This window comes from Dermochelys coriacea, chromosome 3 (assembly GCF_009764565.3).
Source record: "Dermochelys coriacea isolate rDerCor1 chromosome 3, rDerCor1.pri.v4, whole genome shotgun sequence".
In the NCBI taxonomy this organism is placed as follows: domain Eukaryota; kingdom Metazoa; phylum Chordata; order Testudines; family Dermochelyidae; genus Dermochelys; species Dermochelys coriacea.
Genome location: NC_050070.1, coordinates 172,939,149 through 172,959,764, shown reverse-complemented (window position 1 = coordinate 172,959,764; position 20,616 = coordinate 172,939,149). Strand labels below are relative to the sequence as shown.

Here is a 20,616-nt window from a genome sequence, read left to right as displayed (position 1 = left end):
GTTCTAAAAGTCCCAGAATTCAAGCTTGAGGAAGAGCAGGCACTATGGAAACTCCTTGCACAGGAGACATGCCGATGCCTGTGGAAGAGATTCCAGGCAGCACTGCAGCCCATAGAGGGATGCCAGGTGTCCAGTTTTCAACTGGACCATCCAGCTGAAAAGGGACCATGGCAACTCCAGTCAGCACAGCTGACCGGCCTATTAAAAATTCAGTTGGCAGCGCAGTGGAGCAGGCAGGCTCCCTGCCCGGCTCTGTGTGGCTCCTGGGAAGCAGCTGGTGTGTCCGGCTCCTAGGTGGAGGGGCAGCCAGGAATGCTCCATATGCTGCCCCCACCTGCAGGGGCCACCCCCCACACCAGCTCCGCAGCTCCCATTTTCTGGGAACTGTGGCCAATGAAAGCAACAGAGATGGTGCCTGCGGGCAGGGACAGCGCGCAGAGCCCCCAGGCCACCCCTCCACCTAGGAGCCGGAGAGACATGTTGCCGCTTCCCAGAAGCTGCATGAGGTCAGCACCATCCAGAGCCCACACTCCTCACCGCTTCCTGCACCCCAACTCCATGCCCCAGCCCAAGGCCCCATCCCACACCGTGAAACCTTCATTTCTGGCCCCAGCCCAGAGCCCCCTCCTGCATCCCAAACCCCTCATCCCCTGCCCCACCCCAGAGCCCATACCCCCTCCCACACTCCAAACCTCTGCCTCAGCCTGAAACCCCTGGCCCCACTCCCCAGTCCAGTGCCCCCTCCTGCACCCCAAACCCCTCATCCCGGCCCCACCCCAAACCCTGCACCCCCAGCTGAAGCCCTCACCCCCTCCTGTACTCCAAACCTGTGCCCCAGCCTGGTGAAAATGAGTGCATGATGAAGAGAGGGGGTTTGGAGTGAATGGGGTGGGGCTCCAGAGAAGGGGCAGGGCCTTAGGGCAGGGGTGTTCGGTTTTCTCCAATTAGTAAGTTGGCAACCCTAAGACAATAGAGCAACCCTGGAAAACTGCAATAATTTAGGTAAGCTCACAAGATGGTTTACGTGATACCAGGGGCATCTCCAGCCCCTGAGCATTCCAGGATTAGTAAACTGTACAGCTGGCTTAAAGCCACCTCAAACTCCCATATCCTGAGCCATGAGTTGAGTGCCACACCTCTTAGGTGCAGCACAGAATTTCACAGCGGGCTTGTCTACATTTAAAAACACTACAGCTGCACCACTTCAGTGTAGACACCACCTATGCTGACGTCGTCATAGTTATCCACCTCCCCAAGAGGCAGTAGCTAGGTCAAAAGAAGAATTCTTCCATCAATCTAGCACTTTCTAAACAGAGATTTATATCAATTTAACTACATATCTCAGGGTGTGGATTTTTCTAATGTAGACTTAATTTTCTAATGTAGGTCAGGTCCAAGTCTTTAGGCGAGACACAGAAATTATTAAATTATGGCAATTATTACAATATTAACTCAGTCACACGGTGCATAGATTATTTTTGATTGTGGGTTAGAGATATACACACTGAATGCACTGTGGGGAAGTTAACGTTGCCATTTTAATCCTAATCTTGGCATTTTATAATTCTTATGCATTTTAACTTTATAGTCCATAACACAAGCTTTTGCGTAAAGGTAAATGAGGATGACTAAATTCAAGAGACAGTGGCTGGAAGAGCACATCATCATGCTCCATTTATGTAACTGCTGGTCAGTTTTTCTTAACAGACTCAATAGAATCTCTTAAAACTCAAGTGGCAGATGTGGAAAACTGATAATTAATGAAGAATCAAAATTGTGAAAAAATCTGAATTCTGTCCCATAGCCTGCTATCGCAACTAAAATCAGTGATTTAAATCAGTTTGATTTAAATCAATCCATCCTGTTCAAATATATTTATATTTGTGGTTTTGCTCCCTCACTCTCCCTCATTGCAAAAATAAGTATGCCGCCAACCAACTTCTAACATCAAGACAGAGGGAAAAAATGGTCAGTTCTCAAACCATGGGGCTCACCTCCCTGGGGAGGCTTGGGCATGCGCCAAGAGAGGCACCATTTACAGGGTTTTTTGTTTTTTCCTGGTAGCCCAGAGTTTGTCTGAGCTGTAGCCAGTGTTGCAGCTGCCACTAGATGCTACTGTTGGTAGCCTCAGCAGGACTGGACTGCAATTCTGACCTCCTCAACAGAGGCTGCTCCAGGGCTTGCCAGCTCCTGCAGAGAGAAGCTGCTCCCTGCCTGTGCTGAGCAGGAATGCTGCAGCCCAAGGGGGCAGGTGGAGCAGTGGGAAGGTGTATCAGTGGCAGCAGCTGTCTGCTCCTTTTGTTCTCCTTCATCAGGAAGGGAGAGAGTAACACAGGGAACTGAGCCCAGTGCAGGTATCAAGGCCCATGGAAAGGAGTTGGGCAAAGGTTGTGGGCAGGGATCTTGGCAGAGAGGGATTTGGGAAGATAAAGCAGGGCAGGGGGCAGTGCCAGGGAGGGTGCACAGGAGAATGGACAGGGAAAGGTGTGGAGGGAAAGGTTTTTCCCATCACTGACAAGTAAAAGGGAGGGAGTGACCTCCCACGTGTGGATTTGTTGTACATTTCAGATTGATGACAGCACTTCAACTTTATTACTCATATTCTTGCAACTTCTCCGATTTTCGAGCATAACCCTAAATTATGACCTCTGTCCTGGAGCTATGCAAGAGCCTTTCCTTTCCATCCTAGCCGGCCTCCTCAGAGTTCCAAACAGACGTGGATCCTGAAGTGCACCACAGGCTATAGCAGCCAGTCTTTTATACAGTGCCATTACACCTTTATTGTCGCTGCTCCCAAGAGATGCTGATTGTCACATTAGAATTTTTCATATTTTTTTTGTATTTTTTAGATAGATACAGAGGGGTAGAATCTATTTGCAGTATCATTCTAATTGGGCTCTGCCACTGACTCCTTAGCCCTGAGGGAAGTCACTTAACCTCTCAGGTGCCTTACTTTCCCCATCTGTAAAATGGGGATAACACCACCAATATGAAGATTAATGCAATAATGTTTATAAATTGCTTTGAATGCAAGGAGTGTCTCATTATTCAACAATTTAAGCAAAATAAATGATAATGTTGATCTCTCTCTAGCACAAACCAGCCGTTAGTTTAAAACATACTGCTTTCCTAAAGCTGCAGCTGTTGAACCTGCCAGTCATGCATTAACAAAAAGTTGTTGACTTTAGGATAAATAAGAACCCAAACCCCTAAGAACTGATAAACATCAGCAAATATATATAATTTATTTTATAATATACAATACCATGACTGGGGGGGCTAAAGAGCAGGGCCCACAACAAATTTCTGCAGCAACTCCCTCTTTGGGATCATATAGGAACAGTTGTGGAAAGCTCAGAAAAGTAATGGAGGCATGGCCCACAGGTCAGCAAACTGCTCAGGCAGACTAGCCGCACACACCAAAAGCAAACCATATCAGGCATAACCTCTGCTAAAGACTATGGGCTGTACAAAGAGCAGTCCAGATATGCAAGCACCTGACACCTTGTTTCTGGGTTGGGGGAAAGAGGATATTGTCTGTTCCAACCTCTGCACTATTCTTCTGTCCAAAGCTTTTTTATTTTGGCTTTGGGTGGGGAAGCACTTATTTTTATATTTCCTAAAGAACATAAAATGTATTATCTTGGTAATGGAATAATGTACTGCACAGTGTGCAGTTATAAGTAAACAGAGGCTCTTTGTGGATGCTAGAGCCACTCAGCCATTTGTCTCCTGCTACTCAAGGTTTCTATGCATCTCCCTACAAATGCACTCCCTATTGGCTGCTACTGCATACTTCTCATCTGAATACTATTAGCGTTGTCAAACAACTTTCCATTAACCCAGATAAAGGCCAGAAAATTAGCTCAATGATGCACTGCGCTGCTTCCCAGGAGACCAGTTTAGATTTTAAAATGTCAGTCTCTCGGTGCAAAACCAGTGCAAAAATCAGTGTGGGCTTTTACCAGTAATTTACCAGTAATTCCCCCTCCCCCCTTGCGCAAAAAAATGTTATTAGCAGAGTCAAACCTATTCTTTTGTGTGCTGATGTCAAAAGTTAATTTGGTCATGTTTTTGCTCAACCAACAAGACTACTGTAATTCTTGTCTAGCTGGGGAAATAATTAATCAGTTAACACTCTTTCTAACATGAAGCATTTTATTGAAGTTTTATTAGAGGAAAGCACTTGGGGATATATGAATAATAAATACTAAAGGAACAGTGATTCCTCAGTGGACTTCTGCCTCAGTCCTACAGTAAGACTCCAACAGTCACAGGAACATAACTCCCTGTGATTCTCAACTCAGGATCTGGTTCTTAATATGTAACTTTGTGTACGCCTACACTGCAGCTGGGAAGTGTAATTCCCTGCTCAGGCAGATGTCCATGCACTAGTTCTGACCAAGCTAGCACAATAAAAATAGCAGTGTGACTGTAGCAGTATGAGTACCAGCTCCAGCCAGTCATGGGTTAGTCTGAGGTACATATTTGGTTGGTTGCTAGACCAAATCGCTGCGGCCACACTACTATTTTTAGCATACTAGCTTGATAACAACTAGCGTGTGTATGTGTAGCCAAGTGGGAAACGACACCTCCAGCTGCAGCGTAAACTGACCCTTACAGGGCACAGGGGAAGTGTATTTTGTTTTCACAACCATCAAAATAAATGTTATACTTTTTATAATAGTAACTGCTTGGAATCTGGAAACAAGTTGGGTTTTATTTCCTGATACTATGTATACATACCTTGGGTTTGCAGTGTAAAATAAATGCTAGGGGCAGAGCTTCTAGTTTTTTGTGAGTTTTTTGGGGAGGGCTAAGTCCACACTGAAGTGGATTCATAGATTCATAGATTCATAGATACTAAGGTCAGAAGGGACCATTATGATCATCTAGTCTGACCTCCTGCACAACGCAGGCCACAGAATCTCACCCACCCACTCCTGCGAAAAACCTCTCCCCTATGTCCGAGCTATTGAAGTCCTCACATCGTGGTTTAAAGAGTTCAAGGAGCAGAGAATCCTCTAGCAAGTGACCCGTGCCCCATGCTACAGAGGAAGGCGATGGGGATCTCCAGACAAGGAATGGCTTTTCCTCATCACTAAGGCTACGATTTTGTCATGGATATTTTTAGTAAAAGTCAGGGACAGATCACGGGCAATAAACAAAAGATCACAGAAGCCGTGAACTGTTTTTACTAAAAACATCCATGACAAAAATGGGGAGGGAGGAGGGTCCAGCACCCTGACCTGTGTGCCCCCCTGCCCAGCAACTGGAAGCTGCAGGGACCCCATTGCCCAGTGGCTGCGAGGGGTGCTGGGAGCTGCGGGGGGTCCCCCAGCACTTACACTGGCAGGGGAGCTGTGGGGGACCCCCTGCCAGCACTGAGCAGTTCTAGGGTCCCTCTGCCGACATAGGCTGGGAGCTGCAGGGGGGATGGGGGGGGAAGAGGACAGCTGCTCGTAGCTGCTCAGCAGTTGCGGGGGGGGCGGTCTGCCAGGGGCAGCAACTGCGTCCTTCCCCCCCTGCCCACTGAGCAGCTCCAGGGTCCCTGGGAGCTGCAAGGGGGGGAAGCCCTGTTGCTCATGGCAGCTGGGTTACTGCAGGGTCCCCCACTGCTGGCAGCTGCTGGTCAGCTGCAAGGCCCCCAATGTCACAGAGGTCACTGGAAGTCACTTCTGTAACCTCCATGACAATCTTAGCCTTAATCAGAGAAGAGAAATAACATCCAGCTGTAGATGACACCCAACCTGACAAGGGCCTGCAGCTCTACACAAGCAGCAAGCTCAGTCTTTCTGGAAGCTGCGCTAAGACAGTACAAGTTGTTTTCCTACCAAATAGCCACATGTTCTTATGTGTTCATATCTATTAAATATATTAACACAAGGACAACAACTATCTAAAAATAATTTACTGTACTGCTTTAGAAGACAAAGAACAGCCAAATCTACAATAGCCTCATTTTATGTGGGACTTTTTACATTTCATTAAGCTTCTTTTATTTTTTAAAAGAAAAACTATGTTTTTCACCACAAAAATTAAAATGAAATACAAGTGTATCTAATTTAACAGTAAAAGAAAGTCTAGGAAGTACAATCAGATCTTTGGTTTGTGTGCTATTTGAAGTGTTTCTGGATTTTGCTAATTTATATTTTTTCGGGAAGAAAATTCAAGGGAAACAAAATTAATATCCATAGTACAGAGACAGGCACCAACTCATTTTTTTGTGCCTGAATAGGCCAGTGAAAGATGTAAAACACTGGAGGCAGACACAATGCAAATCTTCATTTGGTAGAATAAAAATCTGAATTTTCAGTTTACAAACCTAATAAAAGCCATCAGTATGTTTACAGCAAAATAATTTGGTTCTTACAGAATACACTTAGACATTTTCACAATTCAAATAACTTTTCCATTTAACAGTCCATGTAACACTTTGTGACCAGTCTTCTGAAAGCTAATCTGAATTAGCATGCTTTCAGTGCTTTTGTTCAGATGTTTATGACAGTAACTATTCAAAACAAACTGATGGTGCATGTTACTAATATTTTTCTTTTCTTAATATAAGGTATGGGAGGATTTCTTAAAATTTCCGTCTACTGGTGACTTATTAAGAAGATATTTTCGCTCTACTTTTATTCTGAACTGCCCCCTGCATACTGGATCTATACGAAGTTACCAACATTCTGAATTTATTGCACAGTATGACTAGATTATCTAAAGGTCTAAATTTTTCAAAAGTGACTACTGATTTTTGATGCCTCAATTTTTGGGTGTCCAACTTTGACACTTTAAAGAGACCTGATTTTTAAAGGGTGGGTGCTCAGGACTTTCTGAAAAATCAGGTTCTTTTAATGTGTCATAAATTGGGCACCCAAAATCATTAGACACTTTTGAAAATGTAGGCCTAAATCTCTATTTTAAGACTCAAAAGTTTTCACAAGATCCCATCTTTACAAGACATACTATTTTATTCCATAAACTCTATTTAACCATCTTTTTTCAGATTCCTTTCTGTGAATGAGAATCCTAGTTGTTAAAATAACCTTAGCTCATACATAGCATTTTTCATCAATAGATTCCAAAGAGCCTTACAGAAGGAGGTCAGTAGCATTATCCCCATTTTACAGATGAGGAAACTGAGGCACAGGGAGGTGAAATGACTTGGTCAATGTCACCCAGCAGGCCAGTGGCAGAACTAGGAATAAAACCCAGATCTCCTGAATCCCAGTCCAGTGCTCTAGCTTCTAGTCCACAGGAATCAACTTTGCTACAATTCAGAAAATGGTGCTATATCACATATAGAGGCAGTTTGACAGCTGAGCTGTGGTCTTATGCCACTTGGAGGTTGGCATAAAGGCTTGGGGGATGTATTTGGCCCCTTTGTCCTCCAGGATACTGATGGACTAATGCTTGCCTGCAATAACATGATAGCCTTCAGATTTCATCACCCACTATACTTCTGGGATTAACAAGCTCTGCAAGAACAAGACTTGAAACACACAGTGAAGTCCTAGCTCCAAGGAACTCAATGGGAATTGCAGTGGAGCCAGAGTTTGACCCATAGAGCTTATAAGCACCACAGAAGCTTTTTTAATGTTACGGTATTTAATTTTAGAAAAATCTTCGGCTCTAAAGAAAGTTTCTGTAGGAAAAAAAGTTACTACATAGGCTTTAATCTACTCAATAGATATTATCTATTATACTCTTTTAGGATACAATTCAACCCCTACTAATCTTAATGGCAAAACTCCGGCAGACTTCAACTGGAACATACCTCTTGTCCAGTAGACAATATCCTAGCTCCTAATGTCAGCAAAAATTCTAGAGAAAATACATATTATGAAGATTTAAATTGAGTATACTGTAAACAATCCATCTCTGATCTATTGATCTTTTGAAATTAGCAATAAATTCTTAGTGAGGACTAGCCACCTAGAAAGTTTTGAATTTTGAAACCCCACCTATAAAAATTAATGTGAACAAAGGATCTTGAAGATTTAGTTTGTTATTTAACCATTCAAAATTACATCTGTCCACCTAATACAGCTATATAGTTGGTGAACAGAATTTGGGGGAAAAAATTCCCTTGAGATGAGACTAAGAATGAATATTTTTAACCCAAAGAAGAACTGTTTAGAACGTTATGCATACATGAAAATATATTTATAACCAAAGTCACAAAGAAACCTTAATGGTCATTACTAGGTGACCATTATAACACATTTCCCCCCCCCCCCGCTTCAATACTTGCTTATACATACATACTATGTACTTCCCTAACCATAAAGTCTCTAAGCTTTTTTTAAAAATTAATGGGTACAAATACATATTTTAAATTCTCACAATGGCACATCAACGCTCTTTTTTTAAATTTCAGTTTGCAACGATAGATATAAGTAGGGCCCTACCAAATTCATGGTCCATTTTGGTCAATTTCAGGGTCATAGGATTTTTAAAATAGTAAATTTCATGATTTCGGCTATTTAAATCTGAAATTTGATGGTGTTGTAATTGTAGGGGTCCTGATCCAAAAAGGAGCTGTGGAGGAGTCACAAAGTTATTGTATGGGGAGGTTGTAGTATTGCTACCTGTACTTCTGCGCTGCTGCTGGTGGCGGCGCTGCCTTCAGAGCTGGGCAGCTAGAGAGCAGCGACTGCTGGCTGGGAGCCCAGCTCTGAAGATAGAGCCGCCGCCAGCAGCAACACAGAAGTAAGAATGGCATGGTATGGTATTGCCACCCTTACTTCTGCGCTGCTGCCTGCAGAGCTGGGCCCTCAGTCAGCAGCTGCCACTCTCCAGCCACCCAGCTCTGAAGGCAGCAGTGCAGAAGCAAGGGTGGCATGGTATGGTACTGCCATCCTTACTTCTGCACTGCTGCTAGTGGGATGCTGTCTTCAGAGCTGGGCATCCAGCCAACAGTGGCTGCTTTCCAAACACCCAGCTCTGAAGGCAGCGCAGAAATAAGGGTGACAATACTGCAACCCCCTTGCAACTCCCTTTTGGGTCAGGACCCCCAATTTGAGAAATGCTGGTTTCCTCTGTGAAATCTGTATAGTATAGGGTAAAGGCACATAAAAGACCAGATTTCATGAGCGGGGAGACCAGATTTCACGGTTCGTGATGTGTTTTTCATGGCCATGAATTTGGTAGGGTCCTAGCTATAAGTGCCATACAAAAACCTATATTAAAAGAACTCTGTTATGGTTGTAAAGTGAAACCATAAAGTTGTCAACTGGACAAGTGCTGTACTGATTGACCATTGGTCAAGTAATACCTTATTAGACAGAAAAGGAATTTGTTAAGTGTGGGCTCTAGATTGCATTTTATATTTTCCTTTGATTTGTAACCATATGTTTCCAGTCCTTGTAGGTGCTTCTATTTGGATTTTTATTTTAAGCTTTGTCAAATAGACTTCTATTTGATTTTACTACAGACATGACTAAGGCTTGGTCTACACTACAGATTTATGTTGGTATAACTACATCACATAAATCCACACCCATGAGCGACGCAATTATACCGACCAAACTCCTGGTGTAGACAGAACAGGAGGGCTTCTCCTATCGACATGATGGGAGTAGCTCTCTCGTCAGCGTAGATAGCATCTTCAGTCACTAAGCACTGCAATTGCACCACTGCAGCACTGTATGTGTAGACAAGCCCTAAGTGCTGTGGGCTAAGAAGAGTGTTGAACTGAGGTGAAGCTAGTGAACTGAGGGCACTGCTTCCACAGAGGCAGCAAATCTGCTTTCACTGCGGGTGCCCAGTAGTCGAGGGACTCAAGTGTAACAAAGTGGAGTGTACAGACAGGTTGGAGAGGTCTATGCCCCATGGCCAGAGCACAACTCTGGGACTAACCATCTCCACTGATTTCGCCACAGGTAATCTCTGCTCTGCCCCAAAGACTCATTTAGGGAGCCTAAGGGCTGGGCTGTGCAAACTGCTAGCCTGCAGAGGGACAGAACAGGGCTTGTGAAACCTGGAATGGAGCAATGATATTGTCAGCAGCCAGTGGTTTTCAGCAAGTTTCCCCCAGTGGGCACAGACAAGGTTCTCTCATGCTGTAATAAGTGGTAGTGATTCACCCTGTACCCAGAAGTGTCACAGTTGCTCTCTATTTACATCCTTAGTAAACATTTTCTTTCGTCATATGAATCTTTATATAATAAACAAATTATCTGGTTCCCTAGAACCAGCTACATTGTATCATATTCCAGTCATGTTTGTAGCAAATGTATATTGTTCACAAGCAACACTGAAAAAGTTTTTCCATGACTACCTTACCTTGTCAAGTAGCTAATAAATAACATACCAGAATAATAATGCAGTGATCTGCCACTTGCATCTATAATAAAATCAGTCTACCTCTCTTGCTGAAAAAAAAAATCATCCTTCCATTACATAGTTCATTAGACAAACTTTGAACAACACTAGTTTTTAAAACAAACAAAACAAGCAGCACACTTGACAGGAATAAAAGTGCACTTTAACATTCCATTAAGGGTGCAGTCCTGTATTTCATGTGCACTCAGAACTCCCATTGACTTTGTGCTACTGGGATGAATTTCATAAAAGTTCTTCCCTTATTAAGAAATAAACACCCAAGATTGTTGGGAAATAATATTTATATCTTAGCCACTCCTCAAGAAAATTGCTTCATTTACTACCATTCTAAATCAGAACATAAAACTCGGTAACAAAGACTGTTCATAAAGTTTCCAAAGCCAATATATGTGCCCTGAAAATAGATGGCAAACAGTTCACACCCCTCACATTACCGATCAGCTTTAAATATATACATCATATGTAAAATTCATATAAAAACAAAAAATAAAGTGTATAATAAATAAATAAAATGTATAACAAAAGATTAATACAAATCTTAAAAATTCCAACTACATGAGCAAGGTAAGAGGACCTATGATTTTCAAGTTGTTCTAGGGAAGAAATGTTTATTTCAACCCTGCTACAAAATAGAAAAGCAGTAGTAAATTCCACCTTAACCTTGATGTAAGTTGATAATTAACAAGGGGAGGTCATGTGTTCAGCAGGCAACGTCTTTTTAGAAGCGCACACATTTTTCTTTTGTATTGTTGCTTTATAGGGTCTATAATGTGTGTCCTTAAGATACTTTTTCCTGTGAGGCCTACCTCAAATTAGCCAGCTTAACCAAACAATTGGTCAATTAAAAAAAATCGTCTTTATTATCTCATGACACACAAACCCTCACCTGGTGATAACATCTTTTCACAGGTTACCCAATCTTCCCGCTTTTGGTGCCCCTTTATATCTAATGTAGTTTTTCTGTTCCTCACAATAGGGAGCCAAGATCTTTCTGTTTTGGAAGGTGCCTATCACCTTTGCAACTCAACAGAAATAATAATGTGATATGTTGGGGGTTTTTTGTTTTTCAAAGGCCAAAAAATATTTACCTTCAACAAGCATGTCTGGTACATCTGCTTGATATCGAGGTCCCACTCTGATTTCTCCTTTGTCTGCTAAAAGCGTTTTCAGTGATGGATCGTATACCAGTGAATAAAAAAAAGTATCCTAAAAAGGAAAAGATATTTGCAATAATATTAATTCATTTGTTTCATTTTAACTTTAATCTTACAAACTTCTTTCATTTAAAAATTACAGATACAAAAAAGGAACTCTACTCTTTCAATATCAAATTCACTTGTACAGACCTTCCAAGCTTCCTTTGAGGGTGCAAGACAGGCAAATAAAAAGCCTACAAAATATATTAATCTCCATTTTAGTGAATACAGATTTAAGTAAATTTAATATTGTCTCCCTGTTTAAATGGCTCATACAGAGAGTCTCTTATATTGAATAAAATTGTTTGGAAGACATTTCGTAAGAGTGTATGTGCAACGTTAAAGGTACAATGATCAGCTACTTATCCCCAAAATTTGGTATGTCTGATGGAAACCATTTTCTGAATTATATTCCCCCCCCTTAATTAACTACCCTCTCATAAAGATTTTTACAAATTACAACTAAGTCCAAAACACCATCAATTTTTGAATAAGATCTACACTAAAAAAGCACTAGTATGCCCTTTACCTCTGCTGACTGAAGTAGCAGCTAAGCACTATTTTTAGAGTCATACTTATAATACATTAATGGTGCTGGTACACAACTATGAAGATGAACTCATACTGATTTCAAACCAAAAAAGTGTTTGCCTAATATTAAAATAACTAGAACCACTGAAAAAGGCATTTTATGTTCAAGGTTTTATAATAATATATTTTAAGCTACTTTTTTTAAAAAGCACCTAACTTGTCTGAAGGAAGTGTATATTTTAATTTTTATGTCCAAGTGACAATAGTCAACTAAATAGTTATTATAATAAAAAGAGAAAAGATACAATGGATTAAATGACTTTAACCCATAATTCTCATAAAACCAGGAGGCATTTCCACCAATCTCTAACAAGACATTCAAAACTGATTTTTTTAAATTGTATTGCATTTACTAAAATCCTACTATAAATATCAGAAGATAAATATTCAGATCTATAGAGTCTAAAGTAAATGAAAAAGATTTAGTGATGTGTATTACCTCTTTATCAAGATATGACAACACAGATTCTGTCTCATTCAGAAGGGCAACACTGCATTTTCCCCTATACAAATAAAAAAGAACTGGTAAATTTTTTTAAAGCTAGTAATTTTTTTAAAATGTATATATAAAAAGGTACACGTTTTTCAGGAAAACACATTAGAGAGTTAAGGTTTCTGTTTTTAGTTTGAAAATATAGTAAAAATATATATTGCCACATTTTAAAACAAAAATGAGTATAAAAGGAAAAAACTAAACAGTTTATACTGATCTACGTACTCAAAAGTGTACATAAGTAATAGTCTAGGATGTGGGATCAAAGCTTTAGTCAAAACGATAGAAGAGCAATGAAAGAACAACACCAAAGCAAACAATAAACAGACAAATTTAAAAGAAATGCAAACACATGACAGACTAAACTTTATATGCAAAAGTGGAAAGGTAGGTTAACAGCTGAGGAAAATTAACAAAGGTAAGTCAAAATTCATACTGTAACTCCACCAATTTTGTGAAGCACTCAAAAGATTCATGTTTTCACAGGATTTGCTTAAAGCCAATTCAAAGTATGCTTGTTTGAACTTTATTTTATGATGAGTTATCAAATTCCAAGATTTTTTCAGAGGGCTTCCTCTCTTATCATAAATCTAATTTGTGTTTTACTTACTGAATCCCTGCCCAATTCCAGAATAACTGCAGAAAACGCACCAACAGAAAATAAATTCAAGTTTTTTAAAATAACGTATTCAAGCGTTTGATATATGCTCTGGTAACGTCAATTTCCTACAGATCAAAGGGAAGCTAGCAGAATGTAAATACACATACAAGGATCCATTAGCAAAATGCCAGTGATGTGCCGTTAACAATGGAATACTACTGCAACTTCCACCTGTTGCTGCTGCTGCTACTACCACATCTATCTCTAGGTACTACAAAAGAAAATGGTTGACTGTGATGCTGCATAACTCAGGCTAAACCAGCAAGCACTTTCTAAAATTAGTTCTGAGTTACTCTCTTCCTGCTTCCTCATCTTTTTGCAATACAGTATTTTACACCAATTAATACCTATTAAGCTTTATGAAGTAAAATATGCTCTATGGGTCAGCTAATAGGGGCCTATAGGATAGTGCTCACCCAGAAGCATCCACCATATTGAAGTTTTAGTTCGAGGAACATTATATGGATTGTTAGATTTATGCAGGGGATACCAGGAAACTGCTTCTTCAACAAACACACACACACACACACACACACACCTATTCCACCCTCAAAGAAACTTTATCTCCTAGTTTAAAAAAAGAATTACATCTAAAAATCTCAAACAGAAACATTTCTTCACATGCCATGATAAAAAATATTAGTAGGGACCAAAATGATAGTACTTCCCTAATTCTTCCTAAGATATGGGTTTTTTAATTAGAACATGGTCCCCAATGGATACGTCAGTACATGAGGCTTTTTAAAATATGCTCTAACAGCATGAATAACGCACAGAAACTGAGGTGCCATGCCATATGCCCAGTAAGGAACCAAAACATTGCTTCCACAAGAAAGGAACTCCTTGAGGGTTAAAAGGAAAGAGCTAATTGTATTAGCTTAAGGCTGTGGATGGAGCCCACAGTAATGTAATAAAATAAAAAATATATAGAACAGAGTAGGGCACAGGGAAAGATTTACAAGACAGAATTTGGCAGGGAGACTACTCCAGTGCAGCCTTGAGTAGGAAGCACAAAGTAAACCTTCTCCAGAGCCAAACACTGATTAGCTCACCTCACCACCTCCCACAAGATATACACCCTCTCTCTCTCTCTCTCTCTCTCACACACACACCCATAATATTCTTTTAATCTACTGTTAATTTTTGTATAGCACCGGAAGCAGCTCAAAAATATTTGGAGACTTCTTCAGTTAAGCATCCAAAAGCTTGGATTCTTATGTGAACTCACCAAACCTTTGAGACCAATGAACAAAACAATCAATCAATCAATATATAAACGGGATTTTTTTACTTTTCTGATTCCTTAACTTGCTTCTGAAATTTGTGGCCTATGCCTATCCTCCATTTCAGCAGTTCAAAGATTAGTTGATACAGAACATACTTTCTTTTCCCCTTTAATACAAGGCCATTAGGATGGTGCATTCTGCCGCAACCAGCTGCAAGTCTGTAGGAGAAAAGAATGGGGCAACCACTGATATCAGATGATTTAATTAAACTCTCTATTATGCTGTTATGGTTACATTTACACTAACATTTAGTAACTGCAATGATTTCAAAGGGCACCGAAATCTAATTACTGATTTTTCCAATTAAATTTGCATTGTGTTCTATCAAACCATAAAGGGGTGTTTGATCTCTCTCTCTGCCACCACCAGGGTCATTCTAGAACCATGTAAACACAAGCACTGCTGATGTAACTGCTACAAACTGCTTTCAAAACTTCAGGCACATACATGACCTCAGACTCCAAAATGAAGTTTCTAGTCTCCATGGGTCTTATCCTGCTCCTATTGATTTTAAAGAATGCAGCACCAGTCTCTATTATCAAGTCTACTTAACCTATTTCTGCAAGATGCTGAGCGCCTCCTGCTGACGTGAATGGATCAAGTTCCAAAGGAAACTATACAGCATCTGTTGCTGGGTAATAGGGAAGACAGAGCAATTCAACTCCCAGATAACGGTATCAATTCGTTTTAACTTCAAAATAAAAACTTTAAAAACACAGAACTGGAATTAAATGAAGAAACAAAGATAAGGCAAGAGGCTCATTTAACCTAATTGTATTTTCACATTTCTCTCCAATACTTCCAATATACCTTTAATTTGATCCAAATCTCAAATCTATTATCCATGTTAGTTTCCTCTGTTACGACTAATGTGTCAAGTACAGAGGTTTCAGATGACAAATAAAATCAAAATGGAAATAATTACTTATAATCAGAAACATTTTACATTTAAAGAGCAAGTTAGAAAGACAACTTGAACGCTCAAATTTATGGAGAACATTCCAAATACAGTGAGAAGTTATGGGCAAAGTTTAATTGCTAACAAAAGTCGTATTGTCTGGCCAGTATTCAGATGTGAAGCTGTCTCCCTTCCACCACAATCTAGCTGTAATCCTTGACTATACAACTTCATCAGTTTGACTGGTTTCAGTGGGAGGATATGATTAAAACAAATAGCATGATATGGTCCCTCTGTTTTAAGAAAACTTAACTTCAAGAAATCTTTCAGCCTTGGAAGGCTTTGACCTATTTAAATCAACATGGGACAGTCCCAAATTTGTTTTTGACACCAGAAGCATCAGGCAAATCTTGTTCCTATATGAAAATTAGAATCTCTAATCTCTCAAAAGATATGCAAATGAAACCTACAGGCCCGCTCTCAGGACTGGTGATTAAGTTAACTTTTAATGTCTATTTACAATTTAATTTTCATGAAAACAAAGTTCTCTCTTAAGAACAGAAATGAGCATTAAGAACTACTTAATATTCATACTGGTCATGGGTGTAAAGTTCCTTAATTCACCTAAAAAGCACATCCAACAAAAGCTACCATCAAGGCAAAATCATAACCTAAGTATACCCCCAAATGGTAGAAACTATGCATCCGTAAAGCCTTTGAGGGCCAAAAGAAGAACAGAGAGATACACCACCACTCTAAGGGTATATACATTTAGAGTGCTTCTGTAGGTCAAATATTGTCACCTATTTCCTATGAGCCACTGAAAAATTCTGCCCAAATTGCTTTTAAAAATAAATTAAACATGAACATACCAGTTGGATCATTTAAATGGTCAAATGTTTTATTACACTGATAGGATCCAGAGACTTTTTGCAAGCAATGTTTAGTACTACAGATGGTGGTACAACCACTATTCTGGTAGTAAGTGGGAACTATTTTAACATAATAAGACAGGTTGATAACTAATCAAAATATAGTGCAATGTACAGTTTACAAATACTTGGTGAAAATGTTCTACCACCATGTTTCATCCTGATAATACATTCTATTAAAAATGTTTTTACTGATCTAGTAGGAAATTAATCACTACATGAGTAGAAATTTAATTTGCCATTATCTTGATAACCATCTCTTAACTTGTTTTTTACATCAATCAATAATGTACTTTTGTCAAACATTCCACGAAAACCAATACATCAATGAGACCATGGCTTTTTAAATAATAAATGCTTGTTTTAAATGAAATCCACATTAACAACCCTTTTCTTTTAAAATCCCTTCTTCTTTCAGAGCCCTTTACTTTTAAAACTATTTCTTTCTAGAAGGCTCCAGTCAAATCCTATTTTATTACTCCTTACAAAACTATTGTTTTTAAGTTGATGAGTAAGACAGCCCATGGGATCTGAATCTTCTTTTAAATGAGGATCTCGTGGAACAGCAGGTACATAAATAAAAATTACAGCAAGAAATTACAAAAGAAAAAAAACAATATCAATCAAATCATAAGAATGGAAAAGGCAGTCCTGGGTGCTATACCCTTCCACATGAGCTTCCTAACACAACTTGGGTAAATTCTGGACAAGAACAATGTGAATTTAAAGATTTTCAGAGTTCATTGCCCCTTTTGGTCCAATAAAAATTGCATTGCCACCAAATCAATTAAATTTGTAATGTATCTGTCGGTTGGATACACATTAAAAACCTTATGCATGAATGTGAACACAGATTTCAACAACCAGTAAAATGTCCATTCCAGATGAATCATAAATGGGAACTCAAATGCCATTGTGTTCATCGAATCCAAGATCCTCCACATTGTTATGTGAAACGATTTAGCTAAATTCAACTGTTAACAAGGTTGCAGAGTTTTCTATCCACCCACCTTGTCAGAAGGTATTGGGACCCTGCTCGGGAATGATCACTGATTGTTGCTGACTTACCATGACAACCCACTCTGGACATAAGGGAGATGGCAATGGGTCTCTAGGCTGAAGGAACCAGGTTCTAGGATTGAAAGGTAACGGAAGGAAACCTTAGGAAGGGCCTTGTTTGATGAAGAAAAAATATCAAACAAAAAGCTCAAACTAAGTGATTTCTATTGCCAACAAAAGGATGAGGGGTTCAGTTGGAGCACTAATCCAGCATGTCTGCATTCTGTGCCCCATTTCCACTTAAAATGTACCCAGAAGTCACCTACTACAGGACAAACCCTACAAAGGTGCCACAAGTACTCCTTTTCTTCCTACAAAGAAAATAACAGAACACCACTAGCCATCACCTTCAGCCCCCAACTAAAACCTCTCCAATGCATCATCAAGGATCTACAACCTATCCTAAAGGACGACCCATCACTCTCACAGATCTTGGGAGACAGGCCAGTCCTTGCTTACAGACAGCCCCCCAATCTGAAGCAAATACTCACCAGCAACCACACACCACACAACAGAACCACTAACCCAGGAACCTATCCTTGCAACAAAGCCCATTGCCAACTCTGTCCACATATCTATTCAGGGGACACCATCACAGGGCCTAATCACATCAGCCACACTATCAGAGGCTCGTTCACCTGCGCATCTACCAATGGGATATATGTCATCATGTGCCAGCAATGCCCCTCTGCCATGTACATTGGTCAAACTGGACAGTCTCTACGTAAAAGAATAAATGGACACAAATCAGACGTCAAGAATTATAACATTCAAAAACCAGTCGGAGAACACTTCAATTTCTCCGGTCACTCGATTACAGACCTGAGGGTGGCTATCCTTCAACAAAAAAACTTCAAAAACGGACTCCAACGAGAGACTGCTGAATTGGAATTAATTTGCAAACTGGATACAATTAACTTAGGCTTGAATAGAGACTGGGAACGGATGAGTCATTACACAAAATAAAACTATTTCCCCATGTTATTTCTCCCCCCCACCCCACCCCCCACCGTTCCTCAGATGTTCTTGTTAACTGCTGGAAATAGCCTACCTTGCTTGTCACCATGAAAGGTTTTCCTCCTTTCCCCCCCCTGCTGCTGGTGATGGCTCATCTTAAGTGATCACTCTCATTACAGTGTGTATGATAAAACCCATTGTTTCATGTTCTCTGTGTGTATATATAAATCTCCCCTCTGTATTTTCCACCAAATGCATCCGATGAAGTGAGCTGTAGCTCACGAAAGCTTATGCTCAAATAAATTTGTTAGTCTCTAAGGTGCCACAAGTACTCCTTTTCTTTTTGCGAATACAGACTAACACGGCTGCTACTCTGAAATACTGGTAGCGCTGTGTCAGTCAGGGGAAAAAATGCTATCCCCTTCCCCACAGCAATATAGGTATGCCAACAAAACCCCAGTGTAGGGGCAGCTATGCCAACAGAAGGTAGCTTCTGTGCACATCGCTCATGTCATTCAGGAAGGTCATGTTCCTATACCAGCAGAAAAGACAGTTACCTGTTCCGTAATTGGTGTTCTTCAAGATGTGTTGCTCAGGTCCATTCCACAATAGGTGTGTGTGTGCTTGCCACATGCACCAGTGCCGCAAGTTTTTCCCTCAGCAGCGTCCGTAGGGGAGCATCTCTGGCGCCCTCTGGAGTGGTGCCTGCATGACATGGTATAAGCGGCGCTGCCAGCTCCCCCCACCCTCAGTTCTTTCTCTCCAGAAATTCTTACAGTGGGGAAGGAGGGCGGGTCGTGGAATCGACATGAGCAACACATCTCAAAGAACACCAGTTATGGAACAGGTAACTGTCTTTTCTTCTTCGAGTACTCGCTCATGTCCATTCCACATTAGGTGGCTTCCAGAAGTTCCTGTGGAGGCGGATAGGAATTCACGGCTGCGCAGATTGTAATACAGGTCTGCCAAACCCAACGTCATCTCTGGCCTGCTGAGTTATGGCATAATGAGACGTGTATGTGTGGACCGAGGACCATGTCATGGCTCGACAGACTTCCTCGATCAGGATGTGCGTCAGGAAGGCTGCCAAAGACGCCTGTGCTCTAGTCGAATGGGCCCTGACCACTGGCAGCAACGGGACTTTTGCTAGTTCTTAACTGGTCTTTATGCAAGAGGTGATCCAGTTGGAAATTCTCTACGAAGAAACCAGAAGACCCTTCATCCTATCCACCGAAGCGATGAAGAGCTGGGTCAATTTACGGAAAGGCTTGGTACACTCCAAGTAAAAAGCCAAGGACCTCTGGACATCCAATGCGTGCAGACGCCTCTCCTCAGCAGTCTTGCGTGGCTTGGGACAGAACACTGGCAGGAATACATCCTGGCTCATGTGGAAAGAAGATACCACCTTTGGCATGAAGGCTGGTTGGGGCTGCAGCTGAACCTTGTCCATATAAAACACAATGTAAGGCAGTTCCGAGGTCAAGGCCTTAATCTCTGAGACTCATCTCACCGAAGTCACCGCTACCAGGAAAGCAACCTTCCAGGACAAGTAGGAAAGGAAGCAGGAGCCCAGTGGCTCAAAAGACAGTCCAGTGAGCCTGGAGAGGACCAGGTTACAGTCCCACTATGGGACAGGGGCCTGTACCTGCAGGTAAAGCCTTTCGAGGCCCCTTAGGAACCTGACAGTCATGTCATGAGAAAAGCGTGTCCGACCTTGGATTGGTTGGTGGAATGCAGAGATGACCGCAATGCGCTAGACCCTGGTTCCTGAGCTGCAGTAAGTAGTCCAAGATGGACTGCACTGAAGAACATGAGGGAGAAATGCCGCACTCCAATGCTTAACAGGAAAACCTCGTCCACTTGGCCAGGTAAGTTAGTCTTGTGGATGGCTTCCTACTTCCCAGGAGGACCTGCTGGACCTCCTCCAAGCGGATACACTCCTTTGGGTTTAACCACAGAGCATCCACACCGAGAGGTGTGGAGACTCAAGGCTGGGGTGTAGGAGCCGACCGTGATCCTGTGACAGCAGGTCCGAACAGTAGGGAAGAGGCCAGGGAGGGGCTACCGCCACGTTCTTGAGCTTGCCAAAACAGTGCTGCCTAGGCCATGTAGGGGCGATCACGATGACCTGTGCCTTGTCCCTCTTGATCCTTACTAGGACCCGGCTGACCAGAGGGATCAGAGGGAATGTGTACA

At 41.2% G+C, this 20,616-nt stretch overlaps 1 protein-coding gene across 2 annotated transcripts in view; it reads right to left on the bottom strand.

The window, feature by feature from the left end:
- Positions 1 to 20,616, bottom strand: part of MTA3 (metastasis associated 1 family member 3) — a 208,464-nt gene that overhangs the window by 135,027 nt on the left and 52,821 nt on the right. For both annotated transcript variants that reach the window (XM_038397339.2, XM_043511862.1), the window contains exons 5-6: positions 12,574 to 12,637; positions 11,436 to 11,553 (exon numbers count right to left, since the gene is read on the bottom strand). In XM_038397339.2, coding sequence (XP_038253267.1) covers positions 11,436 to 11,553; positions 12,574 to 12,637 — 182 coding nt within the window. The remainder of the gene's footprint in view (positions 1 to 11,435; positions 11,554 to 12,573; positions 12,638 to 20,616) is intronic.